Genomic DNA, 18,680 nt, shown 5'->3' with positions numbered 1-18,680 from the left:
TTACTTACATTTTTTTTTGTTTTTTTTTTTCGTGGTGAAGAAAAACATCGTGAAGAGACCCACATTCCCGAGAAATGCATTTTCTGAGGTATGTGACCTAACCTGTATTGGGCTGGTTTTCCCTTCGCGGGTTGGAGAGTCAGACATGCAGTCGCTTCTGTCAAATCATCAAGTTAGGTAAGCTACCCTGTGGAAAACGGGATAATGCTAGGGAGATGATGATGATTTTTGTTTTTTTTTTTATCTATGAACTAAAATTACCAAAATGTGGTTTCCAAATGGCATAAGAAGTAAATTTTAATTTCATATTCAATAAAGTTTTGTGATTATCCTGAAATACCCTCCGGTTGATTGAGGGGAGGTCTGTGCCCAGCAGTGGGACGTATATAGGCTGTTTATGTTATGTATGATTATCCTGAAAAACAACTTAATTATCTTTTGAAAAATTAACTTACTTTCTTCTTACATAAAAAATTGTAAAGTATTTTTCGTTAACTACATACATAGAATAGAATAGAATAGAATAACTTTATTCCCAAAACAGTGCAGTACAATAGTAGAGAAGATAAAGATAAGTATACAAATCAAAAATACACTGCCAGGGAAAAGGGACTGACTCAGCATGTTGTTGCGAAGAATAGTAGAAATACCACTCTTAGCAACACTGATATTCTGCCAGTACCTAAGTTACGCTTATAAATACTTTGAACTATCGTGCTAACAAAAAGTGTCGGGATTTACTTACAATAAATAAGAAAATAAGCAAATATAATTATGAAAAAATATATGATTTAAGGGATTACGAAAAATATGAAAGTATTAGTCAAAGGTAGATAGTATGCCAAGGGGTTAAAGTATACATAATAGATACGACAAATAAACAGATGTGTAAAATAAAAGCCATAGATAAACAGATAACGAGAGAGATTCATTAACAATATATGACAAGTAGATGTGTATAACATAATTATGAAATAAGTATAAAGTTCAGTTACCGACGTTTTTCTGAATATTAAGAAGATATTCCTTATATTTCACCTTAAAAGTAATTTTGGAAGTAAGCTTCCGAAGGGGCGGTGGAATATCGTTCCAACATTTATTAGATCGGTAACTGAAGCCTCCACGAAAAGCGGCAGTCCTATGTCGCGGCAGATGCATCACTATTGAGCAAGACCTCGCAGATTTGCGCCACAAGAGTTTTTTAAAGAGGTATTGAGGTTCTTGAAACTTAATAATATCGTGCAGTTGACAAGCAAAATATAAACTTAAACGATGATGCATATTTAGCAAATTAGAATTGTTGAGAAAAGGCGTTATATGAGTACGAGGAGGAATCGGAAAACAAAAACGTGCACAGGCATTCTGAACACGCTGAATGATTTTTTCAGATTTTCCATATAAACAAGGCCCGTATACAGTGAAACCGAAGTTCAACTTTGACAAAATCAGTGTTTCACAGAGCATAATTCTTATATCCGTGTTGACAAATGGTCTGATTTGGTACAAAACTTTTAGCCTATAAAAACAATTTCGTGCCACTTCGACCACATGACTATGAAATCTCAACTGTGAATCGAAATTTAAACCGAGATTGCGTGCCTCGGATACGTGATCAAGAGATGTACCCTTTATTGATACATTAGGCTTTGCAGCTTCTATAATACTAGTTTGTTGCTTTGTACCTATAATCATAAATTTGGACTTGGTGGCATTTAAAACCAGGCAGTTTTTTTGGCTCCAACTAAATATTCTGTCCAGATCCTGATTAAGAGATTCAATGGCTCCATCAACGTTATCACTTCCAACCGGGATGTAAACTTGTAGATCATCCGCGTAAATGTGGTATTTACTATTTTTAATACAATCTGTAATGTCAGAACTATAAATAATAAAGAGTAACGGGCCCAAAATAGATCCCTGCGGAACTCCACGTTTAACGATTTGAGAGACAGACGTTAACGAGTTACCATCGGGCTTTCGTACCACAACTTTTTGATAACGTTCGTCTAAATAGCTGCTAAACCACCTGAGTGATGTGGACTCGAAACCATAGTAAGCCAGTTTCGATATCAATAACGACGTGTTAATTGAATCAAACGCCCTCGAAAAATCGAGGAGTACCAAGATCGAACTTTTTCCTGAGTCCAGGTGATGCAACAGGTTATCGACTACATCAAGGAGGGCTGTCGTGGTGCTACGTTTTGATCGAAACCCAGACTGAAGCTCTGGAAGAATTTTGGAAGAAATACAGTATTTATAGACTTGATCGTAGACTATTCTTTCTATAATTTTGGACAAAAATGGCAAAATACTGATAGGGCGCAAATCTTTGATTTCTGTCACATTCGATTTTTTGGGTAATGGATGAACTATTGCATTTTTCCATTGATTAGGGAAAATGCCTCTCAAGATTGATTTATTGATGATAGCTGTAATTGCACCGAGCGAATGTGGTAAAGTTAAAATAAACATATCTTTGGAGATGCCATCTTGTCCAGTAGCGTTAGACTTAATTTTAAAAATCGCTTTAGCCACCACATTTTCATGCACTGGACTAAGGTTAAAAGTGGAATTACTGTGCTTATGAAACTCATAATATGTCATATTAGATATATCAGTCCTATCATTACCTGGTACGTTAAGAAAATGTCTATTAATGGCATCTGGGTTATCAAAACAAGCCGGCAGATCAGTTGTATTTTTAAAATTTGGTAAAACAGATGATTTCAAGTTTTTCCAGAGAGTTTTTCCATTTTTAACGTTCCTATTAACCAACTCATTAAAAAATGCAGATTTTTCGGCAAATGTGTTAGTGATAACTAAATGTCTTAAAGATTTATAATATTCTTTATCGTTTTCATTGCCTGTTGATTTCGCTTTGGTATGAGCTTCGTCTCGCAGTTTCCTGAGGTACCTTATATTACTAGTAAACCATGGCAACTTTTTCCCCGAGATACTCATACGCCTCTCCGGTGCAAAGACGTCAAATAATTGTAGGATACAGTTATGGAATTGGCTTACCATGTCATTCACGTCCTCCAGACGAGATATGCTTGACCAATCTACCTGACTACAAGCAGACTCAAACAAAGCCATATTCATAGATTTAAGTGGACGTTGTACAATCATTTGAGGTTTCAATTTCTTTCTCTTAATTTTAAATTCAGTAAAAACTGTAGCATGGGCTCCAAGTTCCGGTATATGATTAACCTTCGTATCCAAAGTAACAGCGTCTGTTAGAATTAAATCTATGAGTGTCGCGCTATGATCAGTAAAATGTGTAGCGTGTTTTACGTAGTTTTTTAAGTCGGAGTAGCGTAAAAACTGATTAAAAGCAACAGTGTCACTATCAGATATCTTCAGAAGATCGATGTTAAAATCTCCCATGAGCACTACGTAGTCGTGGTTATTAAACGAAGATAACGAGTCAGTCAAAGAGTCCAAAAGTTTACTAACGCCTACCCATTGCGGTCTATAGGCGGTACCAACAAGAAAACGCGTTTTATTAACAGAAAAGGAGATCCACATCTGCTCGACTTCGATGTTAATTGTTGGGTGTGGGCATGAGCGAATCGATAAATCAAGCCTACTGTAAAAACCTACACCTCCACCTCGTGTTCTAAGAAGTCCTCGTGGACGTGGTGAGTGACGCAAGCGATATCCGTCTACAGATGGAGCACAGAAGTCATTGTCACCATTCAACCACGTTTCATTAATAGCCAGGATGTCCGGCTTCTCTCTCAATAACATAGCCTGAAACTCGTCCTGTTTAGTCGCTAAGGAGCCTGCATTAAAAAGACCTAACTTAAGGTAAACATTTTTAACCATCATTATTAAATATTATTAAAATAAATATAAATATACCTGCAATAAATAAATGATCCACAGAATAAAATATGCATAATACATTTAGTGTACACGTTAACAAAATGTATAATATATATGTACCTATGTATAAATTATTATATTATATAAAGCTACAAACCCACTGACTGACTGACTGACTGACTGACTGACTCACTGACTCACTGACAGGGTTGTTCTCCCAGAAGGAGCGCCGGGGGGTAAAAATGATGTATGGGAGATGTGATCACGATCTTCCGATGAGTATGGGAAAACTTCCAGATCTTGGAAAACTGCTCCGCATCAGGGAGACACCCTACAGTCTGGCAAAACTATCGCACCTGGAACGATTCTTTTTTCACGAAACCTATTAAAATCTTGGTCAAATTCTATCGTGGGTGAAAAAAAATCAAAATGGCGGAAAAACAAGATGGCCGCCATACAAAATTTTGTTTTTCTAGAAAATGTCTCGGGGGTAAAAACTGTGTATGGGGATGTAATCGGAGTGTCTTGTCAAGAACGGAAAATGTTCTCAATCTTCAAAAACTGCTCCGCATCAGGGAGACACCCTACGGCCTGGCAAAACTATAGCACCTAGAACTTTTTGGTTTTCACAAGACATATTTAAACCTTGGTCAAATTCAATTGGCAGTGAAAAAAAAACAAAATGGCGGAAAAACAAGATGGCCGCCATACAAAATTTTCGTTTTTCCTGAAAATGCCTCGAGGGTAAAAATGATGTATAGGAATGTGATCGGAACGTCATGTCGAGTATGAAAATATGTCTGGGTTTTCGATAGCTGCTCCGCATCAGGGAAACACCCTACGGCCTGGCGAAACTATAAAACCTGGAGCAATTTTTCTTTCGCGAAACATATTTAAATCTTGGTCAAATTTTATCACCGGTGAAAAAAAAACAAAATGGCGGAAAAACAAGATGGCCGCCATACAAAATTTTGTTTTTCTAAAAAAATTCCTCAAGGTCAAAAAATATGTATAGGGGTGTGATCGGAACGTCATCTTGGAAAACTGCTCCGCATCAGGGGTCACCCTACGGCCTAGCGAAACTATCGCATCTGGACCTTTTTTGTTTTCACAAAAACTATTTAAATCTTCGTCAAATTTTATCACCGGTGAAAAAAAAACAAAATGGCGGAAAAACAAGATGGCCGCCATACAAAATTTTGTTTTTCTAGAAAATTCCTCAAGGTCAAAAAATATGTATAGGGGTGTGATCGGAACGTCATCTTGGAAAACTGCTCCGCATCAGGGGTCACCCTACGGCCTAGCGAAACTATCGCATCTGGACCTTTTTTGTTTTCACAAAAACTATTTAAATCTTCGTCAAATTTTATCGCCGGTGAAAAAAAAAACAAAATGGCGGAAAAACAAGATGGCCGCCATACATAATTTTGTTTTTCTAGAAAATTCCTCAAGGTCAAAAAATATGTATAGGGGTGTGATCGGAACGTCATCTTGGAAAACTGCTCCGCATCAGGGGTCACCCTACGGCCTGGCAAAACTATTGCACCTAGAACTTTTTTGATTTCACGAGACTTATTCAAGTCTTGGTCAAATTCTATCGCGGTAAAAAAATGGCGGGAAAACAAGACACGCGAGCAGCTTGCTGCGAGCGAACCACGCGAAATCTAGTTATTATATTATATTATATATAGCTACAAACCCACTGACTGACTGACTGACTGACATAGTTGTTCTCCCAGAAGGAGCGTCGGGGGGTCAAAATGATGTATGGGGGGTATGATCGGGACCTCCCGGTGAGTATGGGAAAACTTCCAGATCTTGGAAAACTGCTCCGCATCAGGGACACACCCTACAGTCTGGCGAAACTATCACACCTGGGACGATTCTTTTTTCGCAAAACCTATTTAATTCCTGGTCAAATTCAATTGTGGGTCAAAAAAAATCAAAATGGCGGAAAAACAAGATGGCCGCCATACTAAATTTTGTTTTTCCAGAAAATGTCTCGGGAGCAAAAACAATGTATGGTAGCGTAATCGAAAGGTCATTTTGAGTATGTAAATACTTCTTGATCTTCAGGAACTGCTCCGCATCAGGGAGGCACCCTACGGCCTGGCGAAACTATCACATCTGGATCAATTTTTTTTTCGCAGGATGTATTTAAATCTTGGTCAAATCTATTCGCCGACGAAAAAAAGTCAAAATGGCGGAAAAACAAGATGGCCGCCATACAAAATTTTGGTTTTTCCCGAAAATGCCTCGGGGTTAAAAATGATGTATGAGGAATGTGATCGAAACGTCATGTTGAGTACGAGTATACTTCAAGGTTTTCGAAAACTGCTCCGCATCAGGGAGACACCCTACGGCCTGGCGAAACTATCGCACCTAGAACATTTTTGTTTTCACGATACCTATTTAAATCTTTGTCAAATTTTATCGCCGGTCAAAAAAAAACAAAATGGCCGAAAATCAAGATGGCCGCCATACAAATTTTTCGTTTTTCCTGAAAATGCGTCAGGGATAAAAAATATGTATAAAGGTTTTGATCGGAACGTCATGTAGAGTACGAGTATACTTCAAGGTTTTCGAAAACTGCTCCGCATCAGGCAGACACCCTACGGCCTGGCGAAACTATCGCACCTAGAACATTTCTGTTTTCACGAAACCTATTTAAATCTTGGTCAAATTTTATCGCCGGTGAAAAAAAAAACAAAATGGCCGAAAACAAGATGGCCGCCATATAAATTTTTGTTTTTTCAGAAAATGTCTCGGGTGTAAAAAATATGTATAGGGGTGTGATCGGAACGTCATCTCGGAAAACTGCTCCGCATCAGGGAGACACCCTTCGGCCTGGCAAAACTATAGCAGCTAGAACTTTTTGATTTCACGAGACCTATTTTAGTCTTGGTCAAATTCTATCGCGGTAAAAAAATGGCGGGAAAACAAGACACGCGAGCAGCTTGCTGCGAGCGAACCACGCGACATCTAGTATATATATAAATCTGTAAATATAGTTAATATACATACATAAACTCACGCCCGTAATCCCAAATGGGGATGGGTTTTTCGTTAACTATTGTGTACATAATGCCAATGTTATCTTTAGACATATAATAAAGAATAATACTACGTATAGAACGGTAACTCCCCGCCCCGCACTAATTCGTATCAGGCACCGACCTCACCCCCTCTGGGTCTTATATTCAATTCTTAAATGGTCGTAAGCTGGCTAAGGAGTAAAGAGGATAATAAAAATAAAGTTGCTGTCTACTGTTAATACGAGTTTTTCTTTTCACCTTAGTGTCAAAACATTGCTTCAATGCACTTTTATCTTGTATTTGCTCATTATTATTCGTATTATTCGCGTTCACACAAGAATAATTATTGTCCGCCGCCATTATGCAAAACATAAACAAAGCGACACCAGCGCCACTACCGGTGGATAATGTTACTATTTTACGATATGATCGCTAACGTTTGGCCATATCATGAAGTAATCATGCATTTAGTTGGTCATATCGTTAAACCTTTTGTGTTCATTGATCTGGCCAAACCACATCATGATGTGGCCAACGAATGTTGTTCTATTTCATGAAATACGACCATTTCATGAAATGGTCGATCATTTCATGAAATGATCAATTCTATGATATGGCCACGATATATACACTTTGGTACCATGTCACATTAACTTTTTTGACAAATTGAACTGTAAGTCTCACTAAATGTCAAATATGTTAGTGCGATAGAGTCCTATAGTGGGTACATTATATTGCTCATGACTGTACACGTTAGGCGCAATACGGTAAGTACTACGACACTTATAACTAACCTAACCATGTATCTCCTCCGTGCTTCAGAGAGCGTGTGTCGCGCGGCGCAGGCGCCAAGCGTGAGATGAACGTGCCCTCGCTGCAGCCTAACACGACCTACCAGTTCCAGGTGCTGGCCTACACGCAGCACCACGCCTCGCTGCCCACGGAGGTAGGCAGAAACCTATACTATTCATAAGCCCCCGGTTTTATCCCAACCAGCGTAGTCAGAGGTACCAGGGTAGAGGAACTAAGTACCTGTAAGGAGGCTTGCTAGTGGCAGCTTGGTAGTGCAAGTGAAACGATCGATGTTGAGGAGAGGAATGAATATTTTATTAAAACCTTTGTCATATTTATACAATTTTCGTACATAAAACGTTAGCTGTGGTAGGTAGAAAAATAGTTACAATATTGAGGGTAGTTTCGCACACTATAAAATGATGCGCATTGTTGGTGTTCACGCAGTCGTAGGCAAATCGGCTCGCAGGACGCTTCGATGATGATGATGATGATGTATGCTGCCACATACACACATCTCACTGAGCATTCTGTTAGACCAACGTGATGGGTGGTCTATAATGGTCGAGCCAACTGTGTTAGTGGAAACTGAATGCAAAATGAAATGAATGCATTGGTGCAAGTTCGATACCGGGGTCTGAACCGGAAGTCAGAAGTTTTCTGTGATTTGACACACGAGTGATTTTTTTTTTGTTTTCCCCAAAGGGTAAGGCAAAGGGAACTATGCCCATACAGCCATGTCTTACGTATTTTTTTTCTTGATGACTAATGAAATGATGAAAGGTGATGATGATGAAACCTAAGCTCCCACCCTCGGAGTATACTCCTACTCCGAACCCCAAACGAATTAACTCAAAAGTCCGCATAAACTTTCGAGTTATGAAGCGGCTTCCTGGTACGAAGCGAAAATAGGCAGGTACACTTTGTTTATTGAATACTCCGATATAATAACACTCGCGAATGTCTTCCGAGTAACTTAATGCGATCATTAACTACAAAACACCACTTCGTATTAATTATTTAGATTATTCAATGAAGAAAGCAACTGTCCCGTTCCCGTTTCCCGCCAAAAAGCCTTGACATACGAGTGAATATAATTGTCTTCCGTGGCAGGTGCTGGAGGTGACAACTCCCGAGGAGGAGCTGACGTACGGGCCGCCGGGCAACGTCCGCGCCGAGCCCACCGGGCCGCACTCCATCCGGGTCACGTGGACCGCGCCGCCCGCCCTGCACCCGCCCACCAAGTACAGCGTCTACTACACCGAGGTGAGGGGGGGGGGGCGGCAAAAGAACACTTGCAGCAAGAGAATACATTGACCTTCTTTTTTGCGAGTCGATGGCGATTATTTCATCATCATCAGCCGTATGACGCCCATTGCTGGGCATAGGCCTCCCCCAAGGATCTCCACGACGATCGGTCCTGCGCTGCCCGCATCCAGCGGCTTCCCGCGACCTTCACCGATTATTTATTTGTACACAATAAAACGGACACAAGAAATATACAAAGAAAACAGATAGTACAGGCCAGCTTATCTCTAAACAAAGAGATTTCTTCCAGCTGAAAAAAAGAAAAGAAACCATGAAACAGACAGACTAGGGCCCTGTGCTGGGAGGTTTTCTGGCCACGTCTTTCCCTCATCGTTACAGATTCCGATGTGGTAGTAGTTTTACAACTAGTTACATAGTATGTAATTTAATTTTTTGACGTTCAAAAAGCGCTAACTTTGTAAGCCAATTTTGAAAAATAAATATTTTTGAACATTTTTGAATTCTGACCGACGTGACAAAAGAGACATGACCTCAACAAGTTTATCCATGATAATTACGTTGAATAAATGATTCTGATTTGTGTTTTACTCGGTGTGTAAACAAATTCGAAAAAGGAACGTCTCATCCGCCGTAAACTACTGCAGCTTGTCACAGCCTGTATAGCCGGGGAGAAGAAGCTGCAAGAAAAACCTCGGCACAGGGCTCTAGACTTTTATAATAAAGACATAAAATATTGTTATACAACTTAGTAATTTGGCTGCGTAATATCCGTTCCCAGAAAGTAATATTTCTATCTGCTAGAAAGAGACGGCTATGGTTATTATAGGATGTTATTATTAGTGTAGCACGCTCTCGGTTTTCGCGCAATCTGTGGAGAGTGAAATCCGTTAAATGAGAATTGGTTGTTACCTTCGGCAGGCCGAGACGGGCCGCGAGCAGGTGCAGTGGATCGACGCGGAGCCGGGCGTTGGGCCGCTGGGCGCCAGTGTGGCGGGCGTGCGCGCCGCCGCGCTGTACTGGCTGCGCGTGGCGGCGGCGGGCGGCGCGCCCAGCCAAGAGCTGCGCGTGCGCACGCCCAGCGACGCGCCCGCCGCGCCGCCCGGGAACGTCAGCGCCGTGGCCAGCGGCGCCAGCGTCAGTATACCTTGCATTACTTGCGCTTGCAGGTGCTCACTGTCAGGCCGACTGATGGTGGTGAGCCGTATCGCTGCCTATAATGATCGAGTTAACTGTGTTCTCTGCGATCACCTATAATTGCAGATATATTTATCAGTTTTAATAATTACATCTAAAAATATGTAAATTGGTTCCAGTCGATCCTGGTCCGCTGGGAGGCGCCCCCCGCCCGCACGCACCGCGGCGCCCTCACCGGGTACAAGCTGCGGTACCGCGCGCTGCCCGCCCCCGCCGGCGGGGCCGCCGCGGGGGGCGCGGGAGGGCGCAGGAAGGCGGACTCGCTCACCACGCCCGCGGACGCCCGCCGGGCCGAGCTGAGGGGGCTCGACACCGGGACCACCTACCAGGTGAGATGACCCACGAGATACACCCTCCTATGATGTGGCACATAGTGTTGATAGTTACAGGTTCCTGCATGGACCATCCAAGGTCAAAAAAAAAATGAATAAAGAGAATCTCTAAAGCTCATTCTTTGACTTGTTTTAGATCAAAAATAAGGTAGTTACAACATTCGCCTTCTCTGTAATGTGTAATGTAAAAGATAGTTTGGTCTTATTTCAGGACGCCACACAAATAGAATAATACAAACACTACATACTTGTAAACACACATAAGATTGGTATAAAATAAAAAATAAAAATGCCAGGTAATAAGTACTCCGACAACACTATCTATATTACACTATAAATTTTTAGTTATGATTTTCCAGTAAATTAATATTGTAATTGTGGCGGACCCAACTAGCTTACCAGCTAGTTCCGCCCACATGCAACAGATGGCGCCACCAACCAATAATGCAGTCCTGAAACGCGCTATCGAAGTTTACACAGAGAGACGCATATATACAACTTCCAATGTCTTCCGTCCCCATGATTCCTCTGTCATCTTTACGGGCAATGATTCCTACAGATCCGAGTGTGCGCCATCAACGCCAACGGCTCGGGCCCCTTCAGCGAGTGGGTGTCGGCCACCACGCAGCAGCAGCAGCTGGACGAGACGCAGGTGCCGCCGCCGCCGCCGCCGCTCACCAGTACGTATGCCAGAGGATCCATCCTTTCCTGACCGTATTCGCCCACAGCGACTCGACAACTAATGAAAGCGTCGTTCGTGTCAGAGGATAAGACATGGATGACAATGATCTTCTTCGGTCGTGCTTATGCCCTGTGGTCCAATGGCTGAGTGTTGCGCTTACGAGCCAGATGTCCCGAGTTCGAAATAGTTTGAATCCCGATGGGGACAAATCATAAAACTCGCTTTGTGATCTCTAGTTTGGTTGGGACATTACAGGCTGACCACCTGATTTTCCAAAAGTAAGGTGATCTGTGTTTCGGAACGCACGTTAAGCTGTTGGTCCCGGTTACTACTTACTGATGTAAGTAAGTAGTCGTTACATGAGCCATGTCAGGGGCCTTTCGCGGCTCAATAGTAACACCAGGGTTGATGAGATCGGTCACAACACATACGAGAGAAGAAGGGGATGGAGGGGAGAGGGGGGGATAAGAATTCCGCACGCGCGAACCCCTAAACTGGCAAGCGGTCGCCATATTAGGGACGCACGTCGAGGAGGCAAGTAAAACCAGCAAATGCATGATTAATACTGATTATATTGAATTCATAATTCAATTATTCGCCTTAAAAATGGTAGGTACAGTTTGCAGATGGTCAGCATTTAGCATTAGGTCAACATTTTTAGTTATGAAAATTATAACATGCAAATAATAATGACAAGAAGATATTAAATTATTAAACTCAAACAAATTAACGAATATAACAATTATTCTTTCAAAATCAAAAAGTCATTCATTACAAAACAATACAGAAAAACAATGTCATAGAATAAAATCGATAAAATAATAATAATTGACCGACATTATCGATATCAACCGATCTTAGTTCGGTCTTATTGAAAGATCATTACATAGATTATTAGTCATACTTAATAGCTACACTTACTACACTACAGTTGAGGTAAACTAAAACTTAAGAATCTAAAGCTAAGTATATAAGAGTATTAATGGCGATATCTTCTTTTAAGTATATATATATATATATATATATATATATATATATATATATATATATATATATATATATATATATATATCCATCCAGCCGTATTCGGCCATGGCGACAAGTCTCCAATCTAGGAACGCCTAAGATGCGCTCTTATATGGCTGACGTAACCGATCTTAGCAGCGAATGCAGCCATAACTTACAACTATATCGGAGGTGTGCTGACGTGCAGTGAATGTTCTTTTAAGTACTAGTAAGGTTAATAAATATAAATAAGATCAAAAAATATTATCTAATCTTAAAAACAGCAGTACATAAATAAATAAACAAATCAAATTCACTTATTCCTAATCAAGTTAGGGATCTCAAAGTGATTCACCTCAACATTTGTAAACTATCAAAATGTTAACCGTCATTTCCGTGTTAGCCCGAGCAGGTCGCGACTGGATCTCGGTGTGGTGGAGCTCGGAGACGGAGTCGGCGGCGGTGCTGGTGCGCGGCTACTGGCTCGGCTGGGGGCTCGGCGTGCCCGACGACCGCAGCAAGCAGCTGCCGGCGCACATACACTCGCACGTCATACGCGGCCTTGGTGAGCGACACGTACCCTTATACACACACACCCTCATACACACACACACACACCCTCATACACACACACACCCTCATACACACACACCCTCATACACACACACACACCCTCATACACACACACCCTCATACACACACACCCTCATACACACACACACACCCTCATACACACACACACACCCTCATACACACACACACCCTCATACACACACACCCTCATACACACACACACACACACCCTCATACACACACACACACCCTCATACACACACACACACACCCTCATACACACACACCCTCATACACACACACACCCTCATACACACACACACCCTCATACACACACACACCCTCATACACACACACACACCCTCATACACACACACCCTCATACACACACACACACCCTCATACACACACACACCCTCATACACACACACACACCCTCATACACACACACACACCCTCATACACACACACACACACACACTCTCATACACACACACACACACCCTCATACACACACACCCTCATACACACACACACACCCTCATACACACACACCCTCATACACACACACACACCCTCATACACACACACCCTCATACACACACACACCCTCATACACACACACCCTCATACACACACACACCCTCATACACACACACACACCCTCATACACACACACACACCCTCATACACACACACCCTCATACACACACACACCCTCATACACACACACACCCTCATACACACACACACACACACCCTCATACACACACACACACACCCTCGTACACACACACACACACACACCCTCATACACACACACACACACCCTCATACACACACACCCTCATACACACACACACACACCCTCATACACACACACCCTCATACACACACACCCTCATACACACACACCCTCATACACACACACCCTCATACACACACACACACACCCTCATACACACACACCCTCATACACACACACCCTCATACACACACACCCTCATACACACACACCCTCATACACACACACCCTCATACACACACACCCTCATACACACACACGCACGCACACGCACAAACACACACACACACACAGTGATTTGTGTTGTTAACTAATATGTGAGTCTGTTTATTAGTTAGTTTCAAGCTGTATTGAGTAGATCATTGAAGACAGAAAGTTTTATTATTTTCGTACGCCATTAAAACAAATACATCACGACTGTTTTAGATTTACACAAGACAAAAAACGCTAAGTAAAAAAATTACGAGGTACTTACTTAATATGTACGTATGTATGAGCCATGTGTGGTGGCGTAACATAAATATTTCCTTCCAGAATCGAACTCTGAGTACGTGATATCGCTCCGGGCGAGCAACGCGCTAGGCCTGGGCCCGGCGGTGTACGCCACCGTGAGGACGAAGCCGGCGGCGGCCGAGGGGGACGAGGAGGAGGAGGACGAGGGGGAGGGGGACGAGGATGAGGAGGACGAGGAGGAGGGCGCGCCGCCGCTCATACCGCCCGTCGGGCTCAAGGTGCGGTGGGGGGACGGTTGACCGACGTGCTTGACGATAGTATATATCAACCGGGGTCGTTGCACGAAGGTTAAAAAGGCCAGGTTAAAGCAGTTCATCCAAAAATCAATATTTTTTACCATTTTAGATTAATTGTGAGCTTACCCCCTGAACTTCAGGAAGGAGTTATGTTGGCTTACATACCCAACATAGCACACATAATGGAATCTTATTATTAAATATATAGGTATTTTAGCAATATACCACGTGATATCAATTTATTGTCGCGGACGTCGTGCTAGAGCGACACGGCGCCTCTAGAAAGGGACAGAGCGAGGCAGTACTGTTAGAGTAGGATAGCAAATGTAGATGTACGCACTGACTAGCTAGTTGCGAATTCAAAAATAGTACTTAAGGTGGGTGATTGCGCCGAATAAACGCGCATGGAATTCGAAACGAATTTTTCAATTGATCCAAGATCCTGATCCTGAACATATAGTCCACAACAATTATTATTCTTTATTAATAATAACCCACCAATCTGCGGTGGAGTATGCTCCATACGCCCTTCGGTTGATTGAGGGGAGGCCTGTGCCCAGCAGTGGGACGTCTGTGTTTATGTATGCAATAAAATGTTTTGTTTATGTATTCATTCATTACGTATGTCGTAGGTGATAATGCTGAGCGGCACGACGGCGGTGGTGTACTGGACCGACCCCACGCTGCCCAAAGGACAGGCGAGTACATATTTTAAATAAGTTTAGGACCTCCACCAACCCGCAGTGAAGCAGCGTGGTGGAGTATGCTCCATACCCTGAGCGAGGGGAGCCTATGCCCAGTACCAGGATGTACAGTGTACACAGGGTGTTAGTGACATCGTAACGAATACTGAGGGGGATGATTCAGACCATGGTTCTGAGTTGATATCAAGTGGAATTTTCCGTCGCAAAATTCATGACATTTTTATTATTTTAAATTATATACTTTTGTCCTGGAAAATTCCACTTGATATTAACTCAGAATAATGAGCTGAATCACTCCCCACAGTATCAGTTACGATGTCACTTACACCTCGTACAAGTGCGTATGGGTGTTAGTGACACCGTAATACGGAGGGGGATGATTCAGACCATGATTGTGAGATGGAATTTCCTGTCGGAAAATTCATAAAAAATTTAGTTGCTGTTTTATTACTTTCAGTTCGAACTTTTACGCCGGAAAATTCCACTTGATATCAACTCAGAATCATGGTCTGAATCATCCCTCAAAGTTTTCGTTACGATGTCACTATCACCTTGTATATGCTTTTGCCAGTATATTGTTTTTTGATATAATTATGTACCCGAGTAATGAGAAAAAAGGTAATTATCACGTTTAAACCGAACAACGCCATCTATATTGTTTTTGGTGACCGCAGCTTGGAAAGACCTACATTACTTCAATGTGGTTTTTTAGACCCTCTGGTAGTCGCCTCTGTAAGAACCGGCTCCCCGATTAACAAGACATCATCATCTCCTAGCATTATCTCGTTTTCCACAGGGTCCGCTTACCTAACCTGAAGATTTGACAGGTCTGGTTTTTTACAGAAGCCACTGCCTGTCTGACCTTCCAACCCGCGAAGGGAAAAAGCGCATCTCGCCATCAAACGTAACAGTTTGGCGGGTTAAAATTGTAATAAATAAAATTGAACTTACCAATTTAATAATAAATTTAAAAAAACCAGCTCAATACAATTTAGGTCACATACCTCCGAAAATACATTTATCGGGTGGGTTTCCTCACGATGTTTTCCTTCACCCCTCACGATGTTTTCCTTCACCGCTGAGCACGTGATAATCGTTTATGATCCAGACATGAATTCGAAAACAAATTCGACAATTATTTGTTTAGGCCTGTGTTGGATTTGGTCGAAGCGTTGTACAGTCATGAGCAATATAACGTACCCACTTTAGGACTCTGTCGCACTAACATATTTGACATTTAGTGAGACTTACAGTTCAATTTGTCAAAGAAGTTAATGTGACATGGTACCATATTATTGCTCGTGACCGTAGCAACTGGGCTACACGGCTCCCCTAACACGCCACTCGCTAATACGTGATGCTGCGCAGACGGCGACGGACGGGCGCCGCTACGTGGTCCGCTGGGCGGCGGCGGGCGCGCGGCCGCGCTCCTACAACGCCAGCGACCTCAACTGCATGCTGGACGACCTGCGGCCCTTCACCACCTACGAGTTCGCCGTCAAGCTCATCAAGGGTCGGTACATTGGCGACAACGCCCCATTGAAATTCGCTATTTACCTTTTAACAAACACAGTTCTTAAACAGAAACTTTGAAAAAAGGTTATTGATTATTTAGAAGATATGAAGGAATGGGATTAACTGTCTGGGAACCGATATTAAGCAGCCAAATTAACAAGAACGTCTAGGTCCCTGTGCCGAGGTTCTTCTTGCAGCTACTTTTCCCCGGCTATACAGGTTGTGAGAAGCTGCATTAGATTTAGACGCATGAGACGTTCGTTATGTAAAAATTGATTGAGGCGACGCCTGCGCGCAGCAGTAGAACGAATATAGTATACTATTGATTATATTATGTTTAAGTTATATTTTTGAATAAAAATTGTTTTTTTTCTGACCAAGTAGATAATGCCATCTGCGGCAAATCTACAATAAGTCAAAAAAATAAATCGATTTCCTGAATTTACCGGAACCTGCTATTCGCGTTGAAATTGCCTGTAGATATGAACACAGTTGTGCTCGTCCCCAGGCGGGCGCGAGTCGGCGTGGTCGATGCTGGTGTCCAACACGACCCTGGAGGCAGCTCCGGGCTCCGCCCCCCGCGAGCTGCGCGTGTCCGCAGCCGCGCCCCCCGCCCGGGCCGTGGACCTCACCTGGGCGCCGCCCAGCAAGCCCAACGGGATCATCACTGGTATGCACCATTTATCTGGACGCAGAAGGAACTGCCCCCCGTGTAATCCTGGAATGCACGGGAGTGTCAGCACAACGGGTAAAATCCTCAAAGGAATGGGGTCGCTCCGCGAAGCCTGTGAGAATCCCAGGAGGCTTCTGACCTTCTGGAAGGAGTTAGGTTGGCTTACGTAGTCAACAATTACACGCATAATGGGCCATCTTAGAGTCTAAATGCGGAAAACAGAGCCCACTAACATAACATAATAACCATTTATTATCAGAAAGATACATTGGCCCCAATACCTGCAGACACCTCATTTTATTTTAAGTTATACCTGTCATTTTCATATCCACTGAAAAGGAAAAGGACAGATGATTGACGGCTGTTAATTTTAAAATGAATGAACTAATTACCCGGTAGAATCAAATAGTTTTTTTTTCTTCTGGCTTTCGCGGCTAGCGATGTAATCAAATAGTTGTCTCGCTGGTATGCAAACCGTTTGACGTGTGCTGTCAATTTACTTCTGTCGGGTTATTGGCCGAAATTTACGTGTGTTTCTTAAATGAAATGGTATGTACTGAAATCAGCACCACTATCTTTTATGATATTTTTTAATTCTACCTACATATTTTTGTTATCATCAGTTAGGGGACTTTTATCGGGGTAATATTCGAGAAATTCGCCAAACGTTGACTTCTTACAATATTGACTTCTATTCAACAAGTTTCTCCTTACAACTCAAGTAAATGTGGTGGTTCTGAAGCGTCTGGGTCTCCGAGTCAAACTCGCGCGAGTTTGGCATGTTTTTGAAACAAAATTCCATAGAATTCTGAAAATTAGAATAGAAGAATAGAATAGAAATTGTTTATTATAAAAGGACGCCACACACAAAGACAAGACAATAACATCACTTAAAATTATTCACAAAACAATTACAAAAAGCATAGGAGGATGTTAGTTACAATGATCATAAGGTGGTGGTGGACGTCCTGAGATAAAAGGGCCTCACTCAGCACAAGTCGTGGCGTGAACCACGACGCTGGTATTATGTGGACCCTGTTATCATTATTAATATTATTAACTAGCTTTTGCCCGCGACTTCGTCCGCGTGGCGTGTTATAAAAGAGAGATCTTTGTGTGTGTGGGAGTGCATATCAAATTTCAAGCATCTAACTAATGCAGTTTAGATTTCTTTATCCATTTTTTCCCCCGCTAAACTTTATATTAACTAAGGTATGCATGCATGCTAGATTGAAAACATCTATCTTACGCGGTTTCGATTTTTTCATACAAATGTTTCTTCCCGCTAACTCCCGTTTCCGTGAGAATTTTGCAATATCCTGTTGCAACTAAGCTTTAATTTAACCAAGGTACCTGCATGCCAAATTTCAAGCGTCTAACTTAAGCGGTTTAGATTTTTCATACAAAAGGATTTTCCCGTTAATTCCCGTTCCCGTGGGAATTCCGAGAATTCCTTTCTTAGTGCACCTCTGCGGTACCTAAGCTACGTCCCTTCCAAATTTCAAGTGCCCACATTTAGCCGTT

At 42.3% G+C, this 18,680-nt stretch overlaps 1 protein-coding gene across 1 annotated transcript in view; it reads left to right on the top strand.

Annotated features, from left to right (window-relative positions):
• Positions 1–18,680, top strand: part of LOC126378321 (neogenin) — a 49,584-nt gene that overhangs the window by 17,955 nt on the left and 12,949 nt on the right. Inside the window, exons 12-21 of the mRNA XM_050026513.1 lie at positions 7,686–7,809; positions 8,769–8,921; positions 9,843–10,058; positions 10,238–10,447; positions 11,010–11,130; positions 12,541–12,702; positions 14,050–14,246; positions 14,897–14,962; positions 16,337–16,481; positions 16,992–17,153. Coding sequence (XP_049882470.1) covers positions 7,686–7,809; positions 8,769–8,921; positions 9,843–10,058; positions 10,238–10,447; positions 11,010–11,130; positions 12,541–12,702; positions 14,050–14,246; positions 14,897–14,962; positions 16,337–16,481; positions 16,992–17,153 — 1,556 coding nt within the window. The remainder of the gene's footprint in view (positions 1–7,685; positions 7,810–8,768; positions 8,922–9,842; positions 10,059–10,237; positions 10,448–11,009; positions 11,131–12,540; positions 12,703–14,049; positions 14,247–14,896; positions 14,963–16,336; positions 16,482–16,991; positions 17,154–18,680) is intronic.

Source organism: Pectinophora gossypiella, chromosome 26 (genome assembly GCF_024362695.1).
Source record: "Pectinophora gossypiella chromosome 26, ilPecGoss1.1, whole genome shotgun sequence".
NCBI classification, from domain to species: Eukaryota; Metazoa; Arthropoda; class Insecta; order Lepidoptera; family Gelechiidae; genus Pectinophora; species Pectinophora gossypiella.
The sequence above is the reverse complement of the archived record's forward strand: the minus strand, read 5'-3'. Positions and strand labels throughout refer to the sequence as shown.